Source organism: Onychomys torridus, chromosome 1 (assembly GCF_903995425.1).
Source record: "Onychomys torridus chromosome 1, mOncTor1.1, whole genome shotgun sequence".
NCBI classification, from domain to species: domain Eukaryota; kingdom Metazoa; phylum Chordata; class Mammalia; order Rodentia; family Cricetidae; genus Onychomys; species Onychomys torridus.
The window spans coordinates 104,827,055-104,844,458 of record NC_050443.1 but is presented as its reverse complement, the minus strand read 5'-3'; the positions used below and the strand labels follow the sequence as shown (position 1 = coordinate 104,844,458).

The 17,404-nt window shown below is 47.0% G+C and overlaps 1 protein-coding gene across 1 annotated transcript; it reads right to left on the bottom strand.

Moving 5' to 3' along the window:
• Positions 1 to 68: 68 nt before the first annotated feature.
• Kctd13 (potassium channel tetramerization domain containing 13) lies at positions 69 to 16,615 on the bottom strand. Its single transcript, XM_036192706.1, has 6 exons — positions 16,190 to 16,615; positions 14,652 to 14,821; positions 3,463 to 3,552; positions 3,312 to 3,364; positions 2,499 to 2,694; positions 69 to 811 (listed from the first exon to the last, which is right to left on the bottom strand). Exons 1-6 carry the CDS (start codon positions 16,431 to 16,433, stop codon positions 575 to 577), a joined length of 990 nt encoding a protein of 329 aa, XP_036048599.1. The 5' UTR covers positions 16,434 to 16,615; the 3' UTR covers positions 69 to 574.
• Positions 16,616 to 17,404: the final 789 nt, after the last annotated feature.

The following is a 17,404-nucleotide window of genomic DNA, read 5'->3' as shown; positions in this document are numbered from 1 at the left end:
CAGGCATCTTCTTTTAACACAAGCCATCTTCTCATCCCTCACCCAAGAGGCAGCAGCAGACTCTTAGCTCAACTTTATTCCAATAATTTAATAGAAAATTAAAATAATAAATAATATGAACCAGATCAAGATAGCCGAGCTGGTACAGATCCAGGCCAGCCTAGTACAAAGTTAAGGAAGTAGGGAGAACAGTGAGGCAGGAGGGAGCAGGCTGCTCTGTGCAATGGTGGAAAGCAGCTTGGAATGTGGTTGTTGATACTAAGGTCTCTACACGTTTCCAATGAATTAACAGAAGAGAAGGGCAAGTCTGCGTCACTCTAGACTAGGTGGTAAGAGACAGACAGCAGAACAAGGATGTGCAGGAGGTGGTGGGTGCTGGCTTTCTGAAGAGCCCCACCTCAGGGGAATGCTGGAACGTACCGTGTTGTTAGCAGTGAGTGGCAATGACTGGAAAGGGCTCCACTGAACATAGCATGCAACGAAGGGACAGAGGGAAGACCCACGACTTGGCCAGCAGAGCCGGGGCAAAGAGAAGGTCCCAGAAGCAAGAGGAAGGCAGGGAAAAGATCGAAGGTCAGTCCTTGAAGACAATCTGTTGGCCGTGAGGACGCTCATCGTGGGTGATATGTCGACGGACATGAATCCTCCTGACACGGTGCTCTCGGTTCTCTTCATCATCCCCTCGGCCTGCCCCACCACCTCCAGCTGCACCCCCTGTGGCCTCCAGGAGAGCTAGATCTGGGCCTCGGGGAGTCTCATAAATCAAGATGTTCAGCGTCTCCTCGAAGATCCGAGCCTCAGGGAATTCCACCTGCAAAACCACCAGCAACCTGTAGCCTCCCACCCTCTGGCCAGCCCACAGTCCTTCCCCAGTGGCTCTTCTGGGGCTCTCCTCCAGGCTCTGAAGACAGGCAGCTCTCCTTCACTGACTAGTCTCTTGGAATGCCCATCAGCTAACAAATCCCCAGTACTGCCACTGTCTATCCAGGGCCTGTTGTAAGCATCAGGAATACAGCAGTGACAAATGCTAGCCCTCAGCACGCTGCAAGTCTAGGGGGAGAACACACTTCCTAAGGCAGACGATGACAATGTATGTGGAGAGTTAGAAGGAACAGGGTGAAAATGGCCTTTCCTGGGAGTGTTTCATCTTTCAAGAGGGAGTTCAGGCAAGGCCTTGCTGGGAATGTGGTGTTTGACCAACCTGAGAGAGGGCGGCAGATAAAGAAAACACACCGAGGAGCAGCAGCAAAGAGTGTAAAGGCTTGAGCAGGAGCTTGTCTCAGATGACAAGACAAAGTGATGAAGAAAACGTAGGAGAAGTGACATTGTGCTGGGCAGTCTTGGAAGAATATGATGAACGTAGCTTGCCTTTTCCTTCTTTACAGTACTGAGGATTAACCCGAGTCTCAGGCATGCTAGACCAGTTCTACTGCTGAGCTGTACCCATACCCCTAATGCTTACTACTGAATTAGTTATCTGGAGACAGTCTCACTAGGTCGCCCACGATGGCCTTGAACTCACAGTCTTCTTGCACTTGGCCAGCCAGTACAGCGGGGTGAGACTGCCCTCTCAGTGGACTTAGAGGTGTACACCCCACACCTTCCCCTTACGCTACACCCTATCAGTTTGTATCTTCCTAGCTTCCATTGCAGAAAAACCCCTGGAAGCTGAGGTGCCCGTCCCATGCCTTTGATCAATGTTTCTTAGTACTTCCTGGTGACAAGTACCAGGCTAATACTAGCTGGGAGACACTGGACAGGAAAAGGCACAGTACTGCTCTGTGGGCACAGTTCTACCCTATACCTCAGCACTTTGTCCAGCTAAAAAAGGGAGTTTGACAACTTTGTCTGGGGCAAGAGTACTCAAATCTCATGAGCAAAGGTGTCTAGAGAGAAATGACGTTGGCTCGGGTCTGAAAGCGTAAGTTCACTGGCAGACAGGGAAAAGGGAAAGATTCCTCACCACACACCACAGAGGAGGGTCTTGTACTGTGCTCAACATATTGGGCCTATGGTTGCAGTCTGGAGCAGTGCCTAACACAGATTGGGTACTGGCTGGGCAGTGGTGGCATACGCCTTTAATCCCAGCACTTGAAGGCAGAGGCAGAAGGATCTCTGTGAGTTCCAGGACAGCCTGGTCTACAAAGTAAGTTCCAGGACAGCCAGGGTTACACAGAGAAACCCTGTCTTAAAAACAAAACAAAACAAAAGCCAACAAAATCAACAACAAAAACCAACCATGCTCTAAACAACATGGCCTGGGGCTCAATCCCAGCACCAAATCAAAACCAAAGAAAACAGAACCTGGCTCTAATCTTATAGCCTCATTTCAAAGGTAGAGGGACAGAGATCACGGAAGTGAGACCAACCCAAGCTGTTCATCCATGGCCTGGGACCTCTGGTCCTTGATGCCCAAAGAGCCTGCCCTTACCTGACTCCTGACTCACCTCTGTCCAGGGCCCCAGTCCTACCTCCCATCCCTCCTGATCCCCTCTGACCTTGGTTTGCTTCTTCTCTGTAGCATAGACTATGGAGGTACAGCACACTTCGGCGATCTTTCGGCCCTGCCCGTAGAAAGACCAGCAGCAAATCTCGTCCCCCAGGACATCCTTGAGGAAGAGCAGCCGCCCATGGAAGCGTAGGGCTAGTTTGTCAAACAGCTCGATGTTCTTCAGTAAGTTGTCATCTGAAGTGCTGAGGACCAAGGTCCAGCAGACCTTAGGTGACTGTCTTCTCTCCCTCAGCTCCACCCCCCCCCCAGGGGCCCAGATTCCCAGCACTCCAGGCCTGCCCAGCAGGGGACTTCCAACTGTGTAGGCCTCTCAGAAGGGAAGCATTTGCTGAGCAAATCACTGACCGCATGACACAGAGGCTCCTGGTGCAGGCTTTCAGCCAGGCCATCACCAGGCACTCCAGTTCTGCTACATTTTAACTGAGCAACATTAAGCAGGTTACTTTATCCCTTGGTGCCACAATATCATCTCTAGATGGAGATTAACACTTCCTCAGACTATTGGGAGAGTGGATAAGTCATTAGACACAGTGAGACCAATCCTATTAGGAAATAAGGAGCTAGCCTATGCCAACCATTATCATAGTCTTGGCCTAAACCTCATTTACTGATGGCAGGTGGCACAGCTGGAATGGGGCATTCAAAAGGCAGGCATTCTCTTTATGTAACCATAATCCTGAGGGACAGGAGGAGAGCCCTGCTCAACCCCAGGATTCTGCCCAGCATGTGAACATACCAGACACCCACGTCCCCCAGTGCGAGGACACACGCAGACACACCCGTGTCCCCCAGTACTCACCTGGTGTAGGAGTACTTGTTGTTACTGCGGTTGTGCAGAAGTTTCACCACGGGCTGCAGGGGAAGCCAAGGAAGGACGGAGTCAAGAGACCCACCGGGAGAGGATAGCAGCCTTCAACTACCCTCCCACCCACGGGGATCCAGGGCCTCACCTTGGAAGTACTGGCCAGGAGCTGCTGTTCTTCCCGGGGTGATGTCACTGTGGGGATGAGGCACAGCGGGGACAGGTTCTCCCGTTTTTGCTGGGGAGGAAGTAGAAGGTGATTAGCAGTACAGCCAGTGTTCACTCACCACTTAAATAAAGGCCTTGTGAAGCTGCGTGAGGGTTGAAAACACTCTTTAGAGTCTCTACGGCTCACAGCGATGTGACCACTCCAGATTTAGCTCTGGAAATCCCCACACTGGCTGGGCTTTGGTGCCCTCCCTGCAACCCTACCCTTACCCTGCCAACCTGCTGTTCCTTAGACACCCAGCTGTGCCCTCCTGGACTCTGCACTGGCCAGCCTGCCTGGGGTGTACTTCACTGAGCTGTGTGCAAAGCTGACTCTTCAGTTCTCAGCTCAGCATGCTGACCCCCACAGCACCAGCCCTGCTCCAGGGCCTCGCTACCATAGCTTCCTCAGGCTGAGATTATTGGTCCCTTTTCTTCACAGCACTTAGGCCTGCATCTGTTTTTATATTTATGGTCTTCCTGAGGACTATATGGGTGATGGTCGGAATACATCTGCTGAATGAAGAAGCCTGGCTGAGTACAAGGAGGCTGTTTATTTCTGCAGGGCTGGGTGCTGAACACAGGGCCATGAAGGAATACCAAGCAGGTATTCTACCCTCACTGACCTATACCCTTCACCCTTTTTAAAAATTAAGAATTAATTTTTAAAATATTGAGACAGCATTGCTAAATTGCTTAGGCTGACCTTGAATTTACAATGTCTTGTCTTGGCCTGCCAACAGTGGAGCACACTTTCAATCCCAGCACTTGGAAGGCAGATGCAGGTAAATCTCTGTGAATGAGACCAGCCTAATCTACATAGTGACAGCCTGTCTCAAAAACAACAATAAAAAACCTAAACAATCCTCCTGCCTCAGCTTCCCAAATGATGGAATATGCCAGATCATGTCTGTCTCTAAAGGTACAATTCTGAGACAAATTACAGAAATTATTTTTGAGAGTTTTTTGTTTTTGTTTGTTTGTTTGTTTTGTTTTGTTTTGTTTTAGTTTTTTGAGACAGGGTTTCTCCATGTAGCCTTGCTGTCCTGGAACTCACCATGTAGATCTGGCTATCCTTGAACTCAAAAGATCTGCCTGCCTCTGCTTCCTGAGTGCTGGGATTAAAGGCATATGCCATCACTTGGCTGGTTTTGGAGAGAGTCTTAAGAGTTCTGTTTGATTGTTTTGTTTGTTTTGAGATAGGGTTTCTTTGGCATGGCCTCAAATTCACTATGTGGACCAGGCTGGCCTTGAATTTAGAGATCCACCTACCTCTGCCTCCTGAATGCTGGGATTAAAGGTGAGTGCCGCCATGCACAGCTAAGAGGTTTTTAGTTAGTTTGGTGTATGTATGTGTGTGTGTGTGTGTGTGTGTGTAAAACTAATGTGGAAAGACAGGCATGGCAGCTGATGCCTTAAGGCCCAGCCAGGAAGAAGCTGAGGTTGGGAGGGCTGCTTAAACTTGGGAATGTGAGAGCAGCCTAGACAACAGAGCAGACCCCTCTCTCAAAGAAATACAAATGAAAAACAGTACACCCGTAATCCCAGGAGGCAAATGTTGAGCACAGCCACAAATGCAAGGCTAGCTTGGTCTACACAGAGAGTTTGAGGCTATCCAGGACTTTGCATCAATATTGTATCAAAACAGAAAACAGGAAAAGCCAGGAGTACGTACAGCTGTAATCAAGGCCGGGGGGGGGGGGGGGGGGGGGGGGGGGGGGGGGGCGAGGCAGAGGCAAATGGTTATCAGTTTGAAAGCAGCTTGACTATCTCAAAACATAAAAACAACAGAGCATAGAAGTCTGCAATTACCAAGTCAGTTTTGAAGCACCAGCTCTATAAGTCATAAATACACACTATGAAGGCAAAATAACGGAGCCAGTTTTGGTGCAGAGACAGAACTCACACCAAGGCACACAGAACCTGGAAAGAGGAGTATGCACATCTGAGAACTGAGGAGGGTAAGTGTAGGGAGTAGGGCACACGTGGGCTGTCTACCACTGTGTAAAAATAGCCCCAAACATCATAGCCTAAGTTAACAAAAGGAATATGATTTTCTTTTCCCGTGGGTCAGGAATTCATTCGGGAGCGGCTTAGGCCCTCAGGCACAGGTTCTCCCAGGAGGGCCTGCCCAGCAGGGCTGTAGGCATCTGGAAGCAAAATTGCCTCGAGGATTACTTTCTGAGAAACATGACTGCTGTCTTTACATGGCTGCTGCACAGAGGATCTAACCGTTACCACCCGGACCTCCCTAGGTCTGCTTGAGTATCTTTATAACAGTTGGTTCCTCCAGAGAAAACAATGCAAAAGAAGACGAAGGCCTCGTTGTCTTTGTGACTAGCTTCACCTGCCTTGCTGGGGCTGACTCAAGGCTGGCTCCATTGTCGCCTGCATGGATTCACATGCAGACAAAGCAAAACCCAAACACACTCCTAAGAGTCTCCAAGTCTCACCCATTACATTGGCAGCTCAAAGCCCAGAAAATCTAAACCAGGTTCAGGTTGGGATGGGGCCATCTGGGTACAGTTCACCAATTTCAGCTCACAAAGAGCCTATTTTTTTTTTCTACTTGAAGAGCTGTGAACTACAGGCATGCTGTCTCCTCCAGTGGCCCACTAGGAATGTCCTTGCTCAAGACAACAAGACGCACACAGAAGTCACTGGTCCTAGAGTTTGCAAGTCACTGGGACAAACATTGGGAACCCTTTGACACCCACGTCTGACCAGTTATGACTCACATGGTTCCGATGCCCACAGCTATCGTTCTTTTCCCAAGAGATGTTCACAGGCCTGGTTTCCTCTGGCTGCTTCTCAAATGCTAAGTTTCACTGTCTAAAATCCTTTCCCTTCGGCTGTGCCTGCTCTTTTAAGTCCGGGTGATGGCCCTGCCAATGTCTTACTTATTGTCTCCTAGGTCTTGGGCTCACGTCATAAGAGAAAAACCACACCTATAACCTCTACAAAAGAGCTTTTCACTACTTTGGGCTTGTAAACAGGCTGCCCAGAGGCAACACATCTTAAGCTGCCTTTTTAAATTTTTGACTTTTTCTTAGACTCATCTTATTGTAAGGCCCCTGCCTCTGAGTGCTGGGATTAAAGGTGTGCCCATCAGGACATCAAAATCTTAAGATTCTTAGAAGAGCTGTCATTTGGGTGAATGTGGTAGCACATTCCTGTAATGAAGTTCTTAGGAGGCTGAGGCAGGAGGATCACGAGATCAGCTTGTGCTACAAAGAAATATCCTGGCAGTGATGGCACACACCTTTAATCCCAGCACTCGGGAGGCAGAGCCAGGCAGACCTCTGTGAGTTCAAGGCCAGCCTGGGCTCCAAATCAAGCTCCAGGACAGTCAGGACTGTTACACAGAGAAAGCCTGTCTTGAAAAACCAGCAAAACAAACACACAAAACAAAGGAAGGTCCTGCCTAAAGACAGAGTGCTAGAAATGTGACTGGCTGAGTCTCTGGGAGTCTCTCTGGGGACCAAGAACTTCACAATCACAGCCCTGAATTTATCTTTAGATTACGTTTTCCTGGGAATGGCCTATATTTACTCTTTGCCTGGAAGCCATTTGTTAATTGTATGTGTTATCTGGAAAGCTTGAGAATGTGAAAACAACAGTTCCTGGCTTTGTTGTCCCACTGTTTGCTTCTTTAGCTTACCCTCTCCTCTACATATATAAGCAGTAAGAAACTGTAGCTCAGGCTATCCTGGAACTCCCTTTATAGACCAGGCTGGCCTGGAGCTCATAAAGAAGTCCGTATGCTTCTACCTCCTGAGTGCTGGGACTAAAGGCATGCCATTTGATGGTTTAAATTTGTTACCTTTCTTTTTTTCCAATTTATTAAATTTTTTGGATCATATTCTTTCTCCTCTCCTAATCCCTCTCAGATTCTCTCCACCTCCCTACCCACCCAACATCATGTTTTCTCTCAAAAACAAAACAAAACAAAAAAAAAAAAAAAAAAGAAAGAAAGAAAGAAAGAAAAAGAAAACCAGTAAGACAGAAAACAAAACAAAACACATGGAGTCTGTTTTGTTGGCCATCTACTCCTGAACACCGCCTTGGAGTGTGCCTGATATATAGACCCAGTGACATGCCACTGGAGAACACGGATTCTCCCTTTCCCAGAAGGTACCCATTGCAAACAGATTCTTTGTTGGGGTAGGTTTTTGTCCACCTCCCTCTCAGTGCCCAGATGTTGTCTGGTTTGGACCTATACTTGTTGTCATGGTCTCTGAGTTCATGTGTGTCAATCCTGCCGTGTCTGGAAGTAACCCCACAATCTGTTACCTCTTGATAACAATGACTGCAAACACAGTAGCCCCCACAACAATTATTTAGTGGTGCCTCCTTTAATTTCTGAGGGTCAGAACTTCAGACTGGCCCATGATCTCTCATGAACTCTGGTCTAGATGATGGCCGCAGCTGGCCATAGTCACACATGCTGTAGTTCCAGTCTTTGAGAGGTGGGAAGAGGAAGATCTTGAGTTCAAGGTTAGCCTGGGATCATAAGGGGACCTTGTGTCAAAACTAAAAACAATACAAAACAAGATGCTGGCCAAGAGTGCATCATCTCAACACTGGATAGACCTAGAGGATGTACTTCCGATAAAGTTGACCCACATAGCTGGAGTCGGCTGACAGCAGGTTCTAGTTTCTCACCAGCAAGAATTCCCAAGGGCTGTTTGGGTTCACATATAATGACTTGCTTACCGGAGTGAACTGTCCAAGAGGCTAGCTTCAAAAGTCACACATTAGAGCTGTGTGGCGCTACATACCTAAAAGCTTGGCATTTAGGAGGTAGGAAGATGCAGAGTTCAAAGTCAGCTGGCAACCACCCGAGACTCCGTCTTTCCAGTTACACAATGCACCTCTCCAACATGGTTGCACGTTAGTCCTATTCAGTGTGGAGGAGGACTACATAAGACCCTGAGTCCCAGGGAGGCAAATGTCACTTGTGGCCATTTTGGATACTAGCTATCAAAAACTGTTTAATAAAAGGTACTTAGAAAACTAACTTACTCTATGTAGAAGGGAAAAAAAGTTAAAAAGCAGGGCAGTGGGAGCACACACCTTTATTCATTATTTATTCATTTATTTATTTATGCTTTTTCAAGACAAGGTTTCTCTGTAGCCCTGGCTGTCCTCGAATTCACAAAGATCCACTTGCCTCTACCTCTCAAGTGCTGGGATTAAAGGCTTGGTGCCCTTCTTTAATCGGAGCACCTGGGAGGCAGAGGCAGGCCAACATCAGTGAGTTTGAGGCCAGCCTAATCTACAAAGCCCAGGATAGCCAGGGCTACAGAGAAACCTTGTTTTGAAACATGCCCCCCACCACACACACACACATTAAGTCCCTTCATAATTTACATTTACAAATTGAGTGTCATTGAGTTTAAAATGTCCACACATGAGAGACTAGAGAGATGGCTCAGGGGTTAAAAGCACTTTCTGTTCTTGCAGAGGATCCAAAATTCAGTTTCCAGCACCCACATGGTGGCTCACAACCATCCTTAACTCCAGTTCCAGGGGATCCAATACACAAGGCATGCATGTGGTCCATATATACACAATGCAGGCAAAATACACACACACACACACACACACACACACACACGCACGCACGCACGCATGCACGCACGCACAAAATCCTTTTTAAAGTCCATATATAAAGAGATCTGTATATAAAGTTATAAAGCTAATAAAAAAGTAGAATAGAAAAAAAAAAAAAAAAAACCTAAGTAACCCTCCTCCCCCAACCAAGGGATACATACATACACCACTGGGGAAAATGCTATTTTGACTATATTAATGTCAAAATTGCTCATTTGATAGTACAAAGCACAACTTTATAAGTGACCCCATGGAACAACACTAAAGAAATGCTAAACCTCTAATTATCCCATAACCCTAATGAAATTACTGACTTAGGCAAGGCATATCAATTGGTGTGTTGTTGACAAGCAACTGGTACTTGCACAATGCCCAAATTAATACCACACAGGTGAATTTACAGTTGGCAACAAGGAAATATAACTGCAGTGGAAGACTCAACTTATCATCTGAATTCAGGGACCAATTCTGACCATATCAATCATGTCAGCCACATCATGGGTATCTTGATGTAATACAGTATGAAAACACTATACTTCCTAGAATGTGCTCTAACCAAAATGCTTAACATCAAACTTTTACATTTATGTCTAATTTACAGGAAATTCAGGATATATCAGGGTTTGTACCAAATGACACCAGGACTGAACAATCAGGCAAATCTGGTGAGCAGACCATTGTATAGGCAGTATCTTTAACAACTCAGCTTATAAGGAAAACAAGAAAAAAACAAAAAAACAAACAAACAATCTGTTCCAGATTGGAAGAGACTTACAGAACATCACCAGACATAATGTGATTATAGTTCTTGGTTTAAATGAACTGCTTAACAAATTTCAGGCAGAACTGGAGAAACTGGAGCATTTGCCCTGGATGTTAGATTAACTTTATTGATATAGAAAGTTATCAATTATTAACAATGTCAAAAAAAAGTAGTATACAAAATAGTACATACAACATGGCCATATTTTAGTGAATAGACAAATACACATGCACACATACAACAAAGTAGAAAAAAATTTGGAGCTTAATCTTTTTGGTGATCCATTTCCTAAATTTCTATAGTTGATAATACTGCTTTAAAAAATAACAGGTGTTGGATTGGGGATTTAGCTCAGTGGTAGAGCACTTGCCTAGCAAGAGCAAGGCCCTGGGTTCGATCCTCAGCTCCACAAAAACAAACAAACAAACAAACAAAAACAACAACAACAACAAAACAGGTGTTGGGGCTGGAGAGATGGTTCAGTCAATAAATTACTTGTCATACAACCATGAGCACGGAGTTCAGAGTCCTGGCATCCACCTAAAAATCCCAGGACAGACTTCTGATTCCACAGCTGAGGAAGTGGAGACAGGCAGGTCCCTGGAGCTCACTGGCTGGAAAGCCTAGCCAAGCCAGTGAATTCCAGTTTCAGTGAGACCCTGTCTCAAAGAGTAAGCTGGAAGCAGATCTCTGTTTGGTCTGAGGCCAGTCTGGCCTACACAGCAAGCCCAGGCCAAGCAGAACTACAAAGTAAAACCCTGTCTCAAATAAATAAATAAATAAATAAATAGATAAATAAATAAATAAAAATTAAAAACAAGAAATAATACTAATGTGGAAAGTGGCTGAGGAAGACAGCAATACTAAGTTCTGGCCACCACACTTATGCACACATGTGTACACATCCACACAAACTCACCCACCCCCATACACATATAACACATTTACATACATAAATAGATGGCTATTTGTAATTTAAAAATTTAAGTATCTCGGGCCATTTTGGGCCAGCAAAATGGCTCAGCACATAAAGACAAATGTCATTAAGCCTGACAACCTGAGTCTAGTCCTGAGGGCACACATGTTGACAGGAGAGAACTGAATCCTACATACAGTGTGGCACACACATACCCACATACAAGACTGAATACAATTTAATAAAAAACACACACATACACACCGCTATTCCATAGACAAGTGACATTCTAAGAGAAAATACTGGCAATATCTAAACCTGACCCTTGAAAGCCAGAAAAATTTTGAAGGGTTTTTTTGTTTGCTTCTTCCTTTCTCTCTCTTTCTTTCTTTCTTTCTTTCTCTCTCTCTCTCTCTCTCTCTCTCTCTCTCTCTCTCTCTCTCTCTCTCTCTCTTTCCCTCCCTCCCTCCCTCCCTCTCTCTCTCTCTATGTGTAGTCCTGGCTGTCCTGAAACTCACTCTGTAGACCACGCTGGCCTCTAACTCATAGGCCTCTGCCTCCCAAGTGCTAGGATTAAAGGTGCACCACCACCACCACCCAGCTTCCCTATGTAACTCTTTAAAAAAAACAGAAGACAATGTTTCTTTGGGTACTCTGGCTATCCTGTCCTGAAATTCAGAGATCCACTATGCCCAGCTCCTATGTAACTGGTGTGGGCCCGGAGTTTACAATCCTACTGCCTTCTCCTCCAGACTAGTGGACTACAGGCGTGTGCCACCATGGTCCCAAGCATGGTAGGTATACAGCATCATTGATACTTATAGAAAAGCCAATTTTTTCATATTAATACATGCTTTAGAGGATATGTAATAATGCTCTTATGTAATATGACTTAATTCTCCTAGGAACTAAACTAAAATCGTCAAGGATCAAGAAGACAAGAGACTGGGAAGAAAATTGGGTAAATATGTAAAGCAATCACAGAAGGAGACTCTAAAAAGGCGAGTGAGTGTGTATGAAAAGATACTCAACCTCATTAGTAATGAGAAGCTTGCAGAGTTCAATGAGATCACTCCACACCTATCAGCTTGGTAAAATTAGAAAGATGGAGGATGGCGAGGGTTATTAAGACTTGCTGGAATGAGGTTTCTTATACACTGCCTATCAGGAGGATAAAGCAATGTAAAGAGAATGAAATCTGGCTTGCATGCATCCCATGGCCTAGTAATTCTCCAGCTATAGAATTTGAACAGGACCAGAAGGGACACATTCAGGATGCCCAAGGTGGCATTGTTGGTGGGGGCAGGAAGGAGAAGAAAGCAGCAAACTCGAGAATGTGAGAATATGGTACGCCAACAGCATGGATTCCTGCGCAGCAGGCCACACAGTGTGACCAGATCCTGCAAGAAGCGGTGAGTGAAAATGGCAAGATCCAAAGCTAAGTGACATTTATGTAAACATGCACACACCAAAAGCATGTACACAGAGATGCTTCAGTCTTCTGAGGGAAGATAGATAATCCAGCATATGTTATGTATGAATACATTGGGATGGGACAGGGATAGAGAGAGGGAAAACAGACAAGGGAGTGGGAATGCAAGAGCAAGGAATTGCCTAGACCAGTGATGCTCTGGCAGGCCCTGAGGACCACATGGAGCTGGGGGGATGGGTGGGAAGAAGCATGGAAAGGAAGAGCCACACTCAACTGAACACACTGGCCTTGAATGCATCTCTAATATTTCTTTGTATCCATGTAGGTTAGCCAAGGGTAAAGATGTACCAACAGGCAGACAGCAAAATCCCTCCTGACACAGTGGGTGTGCAATGACATTAGCTCAGTTTCAATTACAGAGCAGAGCTAGGCACGCACACCTGCGATCCCAGCACTCAAGAGGCTGAAGCAGGAGGATCCTGAGATCAAGGCCATCCTGGGCTACACAACTAGACCTTGTCTTAAGAATGTAAGATGAGAGACTGGAGAGATGGCTCAGTGGTTAAGAGACTGTTCTTCTAAAGGTCATGAGTTCAATTCCCAGCAACCACATGGCAGCTAATAACTGTAACTACAAGATCTGACATCCTCACACAGACATGTATACAGACAGAACACCAATGCACATAAAATAAAAATAAATAAATTTAATCGTACTTTTTAAGTAACTGAGCAGGACTGTACTTCCAAGATCTAGGTCAGGGCCAGCCAGGTGGCTCAGAGGGGAAAGGAGGCAGAACCCAACAACCTGAATTTGCTTTCCCCTCCCTCTCCCCAGGTCCCACAAGGTAGAAGAGAAGCTGCCCTCTGGTCTCCACACATTAGATGTGGCACATGCTATTCCCCAAAGAATATATATTTTTTTAAAAGATCTAATTCAGTATTTTTCAAACTGCTACATGGTAATTCTTTAATGGGTCATAAAGTATAAAGGTCTCAAACATTAAAGAGAATGGGAAGGGGATGAGTGAAAAAAGTGATATATTAAGGGACATTTTATCAACAACATCCCTTCACAAAATGCTTTGAAATATACAAGCACAAAATCAATTTTTCTATGGGCTACAGATAAAAAGTTGGAAAAATATGTATACTGTCCAAAAGAATTCTGTACTTTTGGATTTCAAGAATCAATAAGCAGGCCAGTGAAGTGGCTTGGTGGGTCAAGCAGCTTGCCACCCAGCCTGGAGGCCTGAGTTCAATCCCTGGAAGCTATATGATAGGAAAAAAGCATCTGGCATATATCTGGTTATTGCTGGAGGTAAAGGAGGAAGAAGGGAGAAGTCCTCTGACCTTCACATACATGTTATGATATACCCACACCACAATAAATAAATAAACAAAAAATTTAAAGCAATAAGCATTCCTGAAAGAAAAGTAGTTCAGTCTCCACTTTTTAATTTACAACGGGCATTCAAGACACACAACTTACAATCTACTACTGTATTATTACAAAAAACCTGAGCAATACAAAAAGTTGATTGAAACTTACTACATTGTATTTATTTTCCTTACTTATCTTTTGGAACATGAGACCAGAATGCTAGAGGCAGGCAGGAACTAACAGGCTCAAGGTTACTAGGCATGGACAGCAGAGATGGCTGTAAGGGACCCTAGAAACGGAGCAGGTGGGGAGGGCCTGGAGTCCCAGCCCTGTTTATGGAGTATGGCTCCACTTCTACGACACTTCATTGGAGAAAAAGATTTCAGCATGGAAAAAAGTTAAAAATCACAAAGCCCTGAAGGGTTGGAAGGCACAGGGTGGGGTAGGGACGTGCTGCCTCCCAGGGCAGGACCAGATCATACAGGTTATTACATTCCAACTTAAACTGAGATGAGGTGGGAGCGGGCTGGTGGTTCAGTGGCCAAACCTGATAACCAGTGCTCCATCCCCAGAATGCACAATGGTGAAAAAGGAGAAAGCTGTCCTGTGACTGACCTCCACAAGCACTCCAACTGTGGTACGCGCACACACAAAATCAAAATTTTAAATTTTATAAATTGGTGCACCCCTCCCCCACTAGCCAAGAGAGCTACTTAAGAGCAAAGGAGCAGCTGACCTGGGGTTGCGTTTTATGACGTCCCTCGGGTGGTAGGACACACTAGGAGCACCTATAGGCACAGAGCAGGCATTTCTAATGACAACAGTCCTGACCCCAGGCGAACTGCAGCCCTGAATGGGGCAGCAGGGAGGCTTGGAGGGCTGCACCCCCAAATCCTAAGAGCCTGGGGGTTATGACCAGTCTGAGCCAGGCTCTCTGGGCCATCTCTCTCTCTCTTCTGTTGTAACAGCTAACTATTGGTGAGCTCTCTCAAGAAGGGGAGTCGGGGAGGGGCTCTCACCTGTAGTGCCAGCTGACAGTCTTCAATCAGGCCCTGGACCAGGTAGTACCGGGCCTCACCCAGCAGCTCCCCGAGTTCTCTGGTACTCTCAGGCAGTGGGACAGACCCATCCCGTAGGTAGTTGAGGATTGTACCAAAGTGGCGGCCACTCCGGTCAATCAGCACCCAACCTGGTGGGGTGGGAAAAGGCAAAAGGAAGGATGGTTTGGTGGGGGACTGATGCTAACATGTTTTTAGAAAACAAATTCCAAAGCCAAAAGAAAACCTAAATATGTATCTGTTTCAAACCTCTGCCACATCCAAGAATTCTTTCAAACATCTCCAGTGAGTCATATACACACCTGCCACAGAATAACTCCCTCTCAAGACTGCTGGACAGTCAGAAGGCTCTCACCATGGGCAAATCTTTTGTTGTTTTGTTTTTTGTTTTTCAAGACAGGGTTTCCCTGAAGTCTTGGCTGTCCTGAACTCACTCTGTAGACCTGGCTGGCCTCTAACTCACAGAGATCCGCCTGGCTCTGCATCTCCAATGCTGGGATTAAAGGGGTGCACTACCACAGACCAGTGTCCGTTGAGAAAGTTGTATTTAAGGCAGAATCACACTATGCAGCCCAGACTGTGTGCTACCAAGCCCAGCTTACCATGGGGAAATTCTCACCGAATTACTATACCAATAAACTTAACCCCTTCTATTAATTTTAACCAATTCATTTAAATGAAAATGTCCACCTCAACCCTCCAGTTCACCACAATAATAAAATAATGACAACAGTATTCAAAGAACTTGCTCTGTGATTACATGTGATTTTCTTGCTTACTGGTCATTCCCACTCAATGCCCTACCCGATCTCCCGCACTGGGAAGGGGACTGTTAACTCCCTAAGACTCATCAGATCCCTTTACCAAACCTTCTCTAGCACTAACTGGCGCTTCACAAAACTTATCAAATAATTGATTTCTTCATCTTCAGTATTTGAAAGCTGAACTTAACCTCCTAAGCATTTGCTTTCATAATCTTTGTTAACCCCTTCTCTTTAAGGTTATACTATATAGCATGTGGGTCCCAAATTTAAAGGCAACGCTCCGAGAAGGTTAAGGTTCACCTGCCAAGGAAAACTGCACCCTTCACTCAGGTCCCTGGTAAACCCAAACAGCCTTCTCCTTCTACAATCTGTATTTACAGATGATTCCTAGAGAGTGCAGGGACATGTGTTAGAGACAGACACACAGATCTTTCAGTTCTCCAGGCTGCCTGTTGGCGGTTCTAAGGCAGAGAGACAAACAAAAGGCTGGGCAGTAGGAAGGGGTGGTAAAGGTGGTCTAAGGGGTGCTGCTTGCAGCAGGGCTGGTTCCTAGGCTTTCTCAACTAAGGGGAGAAGAGACTCGCAATGGATGGAGTGTTTGGCAGAGATTACTGCTGGAAGTAAAGGACTGGGGAAGGAGGGAGACTTTGAATAAGGAAAAGATAAGATGAGACGTGGGGAGCCAGGAACGAACCGGGGGCTGGAGGGCAGCACGTGTACCGGCGACACGCATACCTCCGGCGTCTGTGAGCACCTCCACGCGGCCGCTGAACATGGCCTTGAGCATGGTGTCCTGCCCAGTGAGGGTGCGCAGCGTGGTGTAGTGCAGCGAGCCGCCCACGTTCAGCTTCACATACTTGCTGTTCGGGGTCAGGGGCTTCAGACTGCACGAGGGGGAGCCGGGCTCCACACCCGAGGGCTTAGGGGACTCCAGGCATCCGGCCGCAGCCGCCGCCGGGCCGGAGGCCTCGGCCGACATGCCAGGGAGCGGACGCAGGTGGCAGTCGCAGGCTCTTTCCGCGTCCCGGACCGGCTCTCAGAGACCCCGCCACTCCAGCGCCGGCGCCCGACCGCTCGGAGCACACGCCCACTCGCCGCCGCTACTCCTCGACGTCCACCCTCCGCCCCCTCGCGCTCCCTCCACCCGGAAGCCGGCGCGGGCAGCTGCGCAGGCGCGGCCAGGCCGGGGGCCGGTCCCGGGGGCGGGGCCGAGGGCTGGAGCAAGCGCAGTCTGCGGGTGCCGTTGCGGGCTGGTGTGCCGGCGTGGGGAGAGCGGCTCCAGACACTCGGGATCCTAGACGGCAAAGCACCGGGTCGCTTTGCCCCCTGTGCTTGTGGGCAGAGCAGCCCGCAGCCCGTGACGGTCTCAGCTCGCGGAGCACTTCTTTCGCCTGCAGGGAAACAGGCTCAGGGGACTAGACGTTGGGCATGGTTCCCCTACCCCGGCGCAGTGCTCTGGAGTGAAGACCCGTCAACAAAACCCAGAGAAAGTTCCCCAAGGAGGCCCTAAGGCTCCCAGAGGAAGTGGAACTAGAACGCCCAGGCTGGAAGGCCTAACGGAGGAGGTGTTGGTGAAGTGTCTAATGAAGACAGTTGCAGGCAGGGAGAAGAAGGGGAGATAGAAACCTGAGCCAAATGTAACTGTAATTTCAGACCAGGAGGCTGAGGCAGGAAGATGGTGAGTTCCAGGCCAACCTGGGCTGCATAGTTTTGACCTGTCTCAAAACAAAAGGAGAACCATTAGGCAGGAACATGGAGATTGGAAACACGGCTGGACAGGCTAGTGAAGATCCTAGAATCCTAGCTGTCGTGAGACCCTCCGTTGAATCCCCAAAGAGAAGAAAGTAGAGCGCACTGTGGACAAGAGAAGGTTTTTTTGTTTGAGCTGACACCTCAGCGGGTTAACAGCCTGCCCTAGTGTCTGGAAGCAGGTTTTGCTGGATGGAAAAC